Source organism: Alligator sinensis, unplaced genomic scaffold (genome assembly GCF_000455745.1).
Source record: "Alligator sinensis unplaced genomic scaffold, ASM45574v1 scaffold1667_1, whole genome shotgun sequence".
Taxonomy (NCBI): domain Eukaryota; kingdom Metazoa; phylum Chordata; order Crocodylia; family Alligatoridae; genus Alligator; species Alligator sinensis.
The window spans coordinates 1,081,311-1,089,460 of NW_005842504.1; the positions used below are offsets into that span (position 1 = coordinate 1,081,311).

The 8,150-nt window shown below is 60.3% G+C and overlaps 1 protein-coding gene across 1 annotated transcript; it reads right to left on the reverse strand.

Annotated features, from left to right (window-relative positions):
* Positions 1–15: 15 nt before the first annotated feature.
* Positions 16–6,677, reverse strand: NAPA (NSF attachment protein alpha). Its single transcript, XM_006031441.3, has 10 exons — positions 6,529–6,677; positions 5,949–6,065; positions 3,616–3,662; positions 3,154–3,231; positions 2,748–2,803; positions 2,145–2,229; positions 1,165–1,269; positions 631–699; positions 500–550; positions 16–157 (listed from the first exon to the last, which is right to left on the reverse strand). The coding sequence occupies exons 1-10, from the start codon at positions 6,629–6,631 to the stop codon at positions 56–58; spliced, it is 813 nt and encodes a 270-aa protein (XP_006031503.1). The 5' UTR covers positions 6,632–6,677; the 3' UTR covers positions 16–55.
* Positions 6,678–8,150: the final 1,473 nt, after the last annotated feature.

Sequence of the window (8,150 nt, forward strand, 5' to 3'; positions counted from 1 at the left end):
CCACCCCATCCCACCCTCCCCGTCCGTGCACAGCTCTGCTGTGGAGGGCTGGGGCCTAGCGCAGGTCCTCCTCCTCGCCCTGGATGGTCTTCTTAACGCGAAGCAGCATGGTCGTGAGCCACTGGTCCAGCCGCGAGATGGAGTCGTACTCCTTTACCTGGGGAGGGGAAAGAAGGGGGCAGTGAGAGCAGGCGGGATAGCAGGGGGCGGGGGGCACTCAGTGCAGGCCATTCATTCCAGGAGAGCATGAGGCAGGAGACAGGGCTGGGGCGACGCTTGCCTTGGTTTTCCTAGCTGTAAAATGGGCGACAGTGACACCCACCTCTGCTATAGTTGGATTGGGGTTGTGGGGAGAGCCACTAGGTAAAAGGGCTGGGTTAAAACAGCTTTCTGCACCAACTCTCAGGCAGATGCACTGGCCAGGGAAGGAGGGGGCCAGCACCCCCGTCTGGGGTGTTGAAGCCAGCAGGACTGCGCCCCAGGTCCCATCCTCACTCACCGCGTCGGTGTAATTGTCGATGCTCTGTTCTTCATGGGCGTCCAGCAGCTTCTGCAGGGAGAGGAGAGCGCCATGAGCTCGGGGTCTGCTCCGAGGTGCCCCCCCCCCCAACCCAGTCCCGAGCCACTCACTTTGACCAGCTTGCACTCCCGAGAGTCCGAGAAGGCCGGGAACATCTCCTCATACTTCTGCAGGGCCAACTGCAAGCAGAGAGGGCGGGTGAGAGCCGAGGGGGGCCAGGCTGCGTTGGCTCTGGGATCTGCAGGGCAACGGGGGCATTTCCCCAGGGCCCAGGACCCCCCTACCCTGGGATGGGTGGGGGAGGAGACTGCTCCCCCCTGGCTCCTTTCCTCTTTGCTTCGGCTACACAGAGGCACCAGGGGCACTATGCAGCAGAGCGAGACTCCCTGCAGAGCCTGGCAGGCAGCTGGCAGGGGACAAACACAGACCCCTACCCCACACAGCTCCAGGTGAGAAGGTGACAAAGATGCCCTTTCTTTGAGGATGGATGGGGAAGCCTCACTGCTTGTCTGAGAGCCCCAGACTGAGTACCCTGTGCCAGCCCGGCCAGAGCAGTTATGCCCACACTAGGGGCTGGGCCCCCACTGGCATCGGCTTTGTGCCCACCCCGCTCCTGGCATGAGGGAGCACAGAGGCAGGTCGACCTTGGCATTGAGCATGTCGATGCAGAAGTGGCAGAGGGCAGCCTTGAAGAAGTAGTCCTTGGCGCTGTATTTCAGCAGGGGGCTGTCCATCGCACTGGTGCCCACCTGAGACGGGAGGAAGGGACAAGGGTTAGAGTCCTACCAGGGAACGACAGCGCAAACATCGCCCCTGCTCCACCCTCTATTCACGGTGCGTTCACAGCTCTAATGCTACAACCAGCTCTGGTCCCTGCACCTCCAAAGGGATAGGGAAGAGCTGAAGAAGGTGCAGAGAAGGGCAGCGAGGGGGATTGGTGCTATGGGAGGAGACCGGTGAGGCCAGACCTGGTCGGATTAGGAGAGAGGTGCTGGAGGGGGGACAGGACAAGGGTTTACATTGTACTAAGGAGGGGTGGGGGGATGGGAAACAGACAGTCCCAGGGGATCGATTCCTGGCCATTTCTCGCTAGACCAGAACAAGGGGTCCCAGCACAAAACGAGCAGGCTGGCAGTGTAACACCGACACCAGGACGGCCGTTTCCCTCCTGCGTGGGGTGAAAGGGGGGAGCTTGTGGGCACTGGACGCTGGGGGAGCAGAGAGTTCAGTCAGATCCACCCAGGGGCTGGGAAGAAAGGGGCATCATCGGGGGCTGCAGAGTGCAGGAGTGCGGGGCACAGCCTTGGGGTTGCAATGTCCTGGACCCTTGATGGCTGCGAGAGGGAGAGGAACAGGTGAAAACCCTGCTCAGACCCTGACACTCCCTTCCAGCGCCGCTCTCTGCTGCCCTAGGACACCAGGAACTGGGCAGGACGGACCTAGGGTCTGACCCCGTCTATAGCAGCTCTTGTGACTGCTGCTCAAGCACCCCCCCGACCCTGCCCTGCAGGGAGACAAGGCCATTGCCACCCATGGGCAGGGCAGCAGGGAGCTCTCGGTAGCTCCAGCCTCACAGACTCTCCCCAGGGCTGTGGGGAAGGGGGAAGCTGGCCCCAGCACGGACCTGCTCATAGATTTCAATGGCTTTCTGATACTGCTCCAGCTGTGCCGCGTACGTGGCCACCTTCAGCAGACACTTGTTAGCAGAGCTGCAGGGAGAGAGGTGGGAAGACACAGGCTCAGGGGCTGGGTATGAGCTGGGAGCACCTAGGGCACAGACAGTGCTGCCTGAAGCACCCCCCACCCACCTGATGGCTGTACGATGTCTTGCTCCCCCTCCCTGACTTGAAGGAAATCCCAAGGACCCTGCTCTAGCCGAGAGACAGCTGGTTCCCAGAGTCTTTCCCGCAGCTCTGCAAGGGCCCAGCTACACACCTGAGTGGGGGAGAAGCAGCCTCCTCCGCTCCCCTGGGAGCGGCAGCCAGAGCGCTGTGAGCAATCACCCGAGCTCCCAGGCTCCTAGGTGGCTACATGGGCACAGGCACAGCCGTGATGCCAATCTCAGAGCATAGTGGGGTGGCGGAAGGGGTGTGCAAATTACTTTCTCTCCAAAGCAACACAGAGGCTGCCCCCATGCAGTCCCAGACCCACCCTCAGCATGACCACAGGCCCGTATGCTTGTAGGGCACAGTTCCCTGCTCACGGACACACACGAAGCTGGTCTTACCTGTTGGATTCCTCCCCCTTGTAATAGTCGGCAGCCTGCTCATAGTGTGCGATGGCCTAGGAGGAAGGTAAAGGCTGTGAGTGCTGGGAACACAGGCAGCACCTAGGGGATGGCATCCAGGACAGCACTGGGCAGAGAATCTCGGCCCGCCTGCCCCTGCAGCTATCTGCCAGGCTGGCGCCCGAACACTATCCCCAGCGCTGCCCCACAGAGACAAGGCCAGGGGAACCCCCCAGCTTTGCAGGGGCAGCAGGGAATGAACCAAGGCAGGACTAGCCAGGTGCTACCAGCCACACGCCTGCAATGGAGGCGCCCACAGGAGCTGCCCGCACTCTTCAAAGGCAGCAGCGAGTCCACCCAGGCACTGGCCAGGACATCTGCAGTGGTCTCCACCACCCCGGCTCACCTTCTCGATGTCCACCAGCTCTGTCTCGTAGATCTCTGCGATGGTTATGTGGTGCTTGGCGGCAATGGTGAACCGGCCCTGGGCACAGATGGAGAATCAATACATCTCCTTGGGGCTCATCTCTTCACTCAGCTGCTGTCTCCTGGGAGCTGCCCCAGGTGCCCCCGAGGTTTCCGGTCTGATTCAACCCCCTCTCTCAGCTGCTGGCGCTGCCTGCCATGGTGCCCATGCTGGCTGGCAGAGGCAGATCCAGAGGCCACTTGGCCCAAAGCTGTCACCCAGAGGCTATGCAACCCCCCCATCAGTCCCTCAAGTGTCCAGGACCCCCACAAATCACAGGAGCTGGGGCAGTGGCAGGCCAAGCCCCTAACAGAACAACACCCCTGGGGTCAGAAGAGCCCCCATCCCACCCTCAGTCAGGGGAAGAGGCAGGAGCAAGGGGTAGCTCAGAGGCAGGCTCACCATGTCCGTGTAGATCTCAATGGCTCTGATCAGGCAGTTAATGGCCTCTGTAAGGAGGAATGGAAAGGCTGAGCATGGGGGGATGGGGGGGCGCCTGCCATCCCCCCACACCAAGCAAGGGATGAAACCAGGTCCCAAAGGACCAGCCACCGAGGTTGCCCTGCCAGGTAGCTCAAAACACGGGCCCCCCACCAGCTCTTAGGGACAGGGAGACCGAGTAGGAAGCAGCAGCTTCTGGAGGAGCTGGTCTCAGCGGCACCCTCCCGACGTGGGCGGTGTTTTGCGGCGCCTGAAATGCCAAGCTTCAAGAGGCAGATTTTTCTGGCTGCTCCCAACTCTCAGACTTGCCAGGGGGAGCAGGCAGCAGCTGCTGCGGAAGCCAGGAAGGTAGTGGCGGTCGGGGGAGGAGAGACCGGGAGCACACAGCCCACTCAGATCTGTGCCTCGATCGGCCCGGGTGGGGGCTGCCTGCAGAGTCCCAGGGAGATTCCCCACCTCAGACTAAACAGACACGCTGGTCCCTCCTGGCCTTGGCATCCGTGAACAGAACCCACCGTGCCGCAAGCCCAGGCATCAGTGCACAAAAGCCAGCAGTGACCACTGGTCGGTCCATCCTTCGTATGGAAAGGGCCTGTCTGCTTCCCTAACGTTTGTGTATCAGCTTCATCACGGCAACGGCCCCTGTTCCACCCCGAGGCCCTTCCTGCCCCGCACCCCGTAGCAATGGGGTTTGAAGTGGTGGGGAGCTGGGGCTGATGGAGCCGAGCAGTGTGGCCTCACCTGGGGACTATCTGAAGCCTTACAGATGATCCACATGCCTTTCCACACCCAGGGCTGACAGCCGTGGGTGCTGGAGAGCAGAGCTGCTGCCCAGCTTGGAGGCTGCCAGGCTGGACCTGCCCAGCAGCTCCGAGACACTGCCACGTTCCTTCCCTTGTGCTCCCTCTCATGGAGCTGGCAAGGTGGTTACCGAACAAAACCAGCTTCCTTACGACCACCCCTCCTTACCCGGGGTGGGTGAGGGGAGACCAGGACAGAGCAGGGAAGATTGGGAAAGAACCCACGGATAAGAGGAGGCAGATGCACTAAGCCACTGGGCCAGCCGCAATCTTCCCACCCCCACCCCGTGCCTCCAGACTGCTGCCGGCAAAGCAAACGTCAGCTGCTCTCCACCGGCCAGCTCATCAGGCCACAAATCCCACAGATTAAAGTAAATCCCCCAGGATTTAGCCTGTTTTCTCCCTGGGCAGCCGCATTATCTCTGCAGGCTTCGCCCCAGCCGTGCTCACTGCCAGGGGAACACCTCCCCCCCCACCAACGCAGCAGCCTTGGTGCTGCACGCACAGCTGAGGGAAGGGACCTCAGCTGCGTGGGGTGGTTCGGAGACAAGGAGAAGGGGCCCAGATCCCACCCTGCCCTCCAGAGTCCTGGCGCCTTCCTCTACAGTAAGGCCTCCCCAAGGATCCTCCAAGTCTCTCCCCTATGCAATTGTGCACGATTAGTCCCCCATGAATCTAACGGGGGGCTTTTCTCCCCTTCCGCCTCAGGTCAGTCCCCTCCAGCCGACACTGCTGCACTCAGTGCTAGCAGCAATTTGCCACCACTGGCCAGAGCACAGAACTACTCATGGCCTTTGGGATCCCAGCGCTCGCATGTGTGCATGCGTGTCTAAACCAGGAGGGTTTCACCATCATCCTTCCTGTTCTGTGTTTCGCCATCTGCGTGCCCATGTAGGACAGAGAACACAGCCCTCGCCGACAAGCTGGGATCAGAGCCGTCAGGCACCACAGCCCAGCCAGCTGATCCACCCCCCACACCCGCCACTGCCCAACACTGACTTTGGCACAGACTGCCAGCTGGCCGCTGACCATCCAGACCTGCTGCAAGCTGCCTGAGAAGGGGCCGGGGAAGCAGGGCAGCCTTACGACATTCAGACAGATTACACAAAGCAACAGGTGACTCACGCATGTCACGTGGTCCGGGACAGGCTTCCTCTGGGCCATGGCCACTGATGCAACAGGGCAGACAGGTTCTACGGGTGTCCCCACAGAGCCATGTGTCGGCGTGTCACCCTACAGGCATACCAGCCTCCGGGGTCACTGCTATCTGGGCCTGGAGGCTGAGCAAGACCTGCAGCACTGGCAGGCAACTGCCTCCCTTGATGACTAAGGGGTCCAGACAGAAGGGGATGTTTCCCCAAGGAAGTGAAGGGAGGCGAGGTGCTTTGGACCTCCAGGACCCAGGAGTCTGGGCTCCTTTCCCCACTCCAGTGGGGACAACAGTATCTCCTGGGCACCCAGAGCCCTGGGAGAGCACATGCAGCAGCATCTTACCTTGGGGGTCAGCCTTCTTGAAGGCGTTGCCAGCGTCCACGAAGTTGGCAGCCGCGTCGTGCTTGCTCTGCAGCTGCAGGTGGAGCTGGGCGGCCTGGCAGAAGGCATTCCCAGCGGCTGGAGGGGGGCAAGTGGGGATGGTGAGCAGCCCCCCTCTTGGGCCTGAGCTCTGGGGACTTGGTAGTGCCACAGCCGTCTCTGACCTGGGCCCAGACAACCCCTCCCCTCCTGCCATGGGGGAATGGACAGGGCAGGACCCAAGGGAGGCAAATCTCTTCCTGTGGAAGAGGCTGGGGGCTCATTCCCACTGACCGTCCCTGAGCCCATCTCCCAGCTCTCATTGACTTCAGCTGGGGGCAAAGCTAAGTCAGGTCCTGGTACTGCCCAGCCCCTACCCTACACCTCCATTCTGGCTGTGGTTTCTGCCCTCGACCCCCCCAGCCTGGCCTGGCAAGGCAGAACCAAGAGCTTTGCTGTCCTCAGAGGATGACACGGGTGTGGGGCGAAGCATCGGCTCCAAACCCAGTGCAAGGCAAGGGGGGGTGGAAAGAGGGCAGCAGGCAGCCGCCCAGACACATACCGCTCCAGTTCTTGGCCATTTTGAACATATTGGCTGCACGGGCATAGATGTCGCATGCTTCTTCTATCCTGGAGGAGCCCCTGTGGAGGGAACCGGGCACCATGTCACACGTTGCACTGGACGGGCTCAAGCTGCTGCCCAGGCCTCGGGCACAACAGCAACTTTGCCATGATGCTAGCCAGAGAAGCCTTGCCAGAGGCACCAATTTCACAGTCCCCCTCTAAGGTCTTCCGTCTTGGAAAACCCACCACTCCACGCATTCAGCCACGAGTGTCACTCCCTCCCCCAGAACAGAGGAGCCTGAGTAAGACCCCTTCATCTGCAGGGTGATGAAGGCAAGCCCCAGGGTCACTCAAAACCCCACCCACAGGCTCTGCAAAGTGCCACGTGCCTGCGTCACTCCCAGCCCCTTCTGATCTGTTCCATCAAGACTTGAGAGGTACGCCAGGCCAAAGCTCCATGGATGCAATCCCATTTAAAACCAAGCAAACTGGGGTCAACCATGTGGGGGGAGCCTGGGCCTCGAGGGGATCACCTCTGCCTGCTCTCTGCGGGGAATCAAGCTGAGCAGGTGCTGGCATGAGGTAGCTAGAAGAGCTGCCCATCAGCTTGGGGGCAGGTGCAAAGCTAGGGCAGAGTTCACTCATTAAAAATAAGCTCATTAAAATAACCTGGGGGTGGTTAGACCTGCTAACCAGTACCTTCACCTACTGACCTTACTGAAACCCCTGGATGCCCAAGAGCGCTGGGGTATGAGTGTTTAACCACTAGGAGATCAAGCATGTCTCACTGCTTTCCCCACCCGGGCTGCAGAAACCTGCAGTCAGAGGGGCAGCAGGGGAGTGAGAGGTGGGAGCAGAGGGGGACAGAAAGACCACTCCTATCCCCTCTCTCATCTGAAAGCCTCAAAGGACTAGAAGGCACCATGGAAGCCCTGTCGGGTGGGTGAGCCTGTTCCCCCCCTTGGCTCCTCTTCGAAGAGGGTGGAAGGCAGGAGGGCAAGTAACCCGAGGTCACAGCACAAGGCAAAGGCTCAGAACCAAGTACCACGGCTCGCACCCCACTCGAGGCACACACGTGAGACAAGGGTCATAGAATAGTCAAACATGCGGGTTGAAGGGACCTCAGGTCACATCTACTCCAAAGCAGGACCAGCGCCAACTCCATCATCCCAGTCAAGGCTCTGTCTACCTGGGTCTTCAAAACCTCCAAGGATGGAGACTGCACCACCTCTCTGGTGCTTCACCACCCTCCCAGTGAGAAAGATTTTCCTAATATTCAACCTCAACTTCCCTTGCTGCAGCTTGAGCCCATTGCTCCTTGTCCTGTCACCCCCCCCCACTGAGGACAGTCCAGCTCCATCCTCTTTGCAGCCCCCCTGCAAGGAGTTGAAGGCTGCTATCAAATCCCCCCTCAACCTTCTCTTCTGCAGACTAATTACGCCCAGTTCCTTCAGCCTCTCTTCACCAGTCCTGTCCCACAGCCCCCAAACCAGTAGAAGTAGAAGGATTGTGGGTTAGGTTACATGGGGGGCAAGGAGAAAGGGATTTGGTGGTAGGGGTCTGCTACAGACCCCCACACCAAGGGGAAGAACTAGATTCGGGGCTCCTGAGGCAGCTCTC

Bases quoted from the DNA above. Each gene is read 5' to 3' on its own strand.
- NAPA (XM_006031441.3), bottom strand. From the start codon at position 6,631: ATGGTGCCCGGTTCCCTCCACAGGGGCTCCTCCAGGATAGAAGAAGCA. The intron at 1,270-2,144 runs GTCCGTGCTGGG...CTCCCGTCTCAG, and splicing joins CCATTGAAATCTATGAGCAG to GTGGGCACCAGTGCGATGGA. The intron at 551-630 runs GTGAGTGGCTCG...CTCTCCCTGCAG, and splicing joins GGGAGTGCAAGCTGGTCAAA to AAGCTGCTGGACGCCCATGA.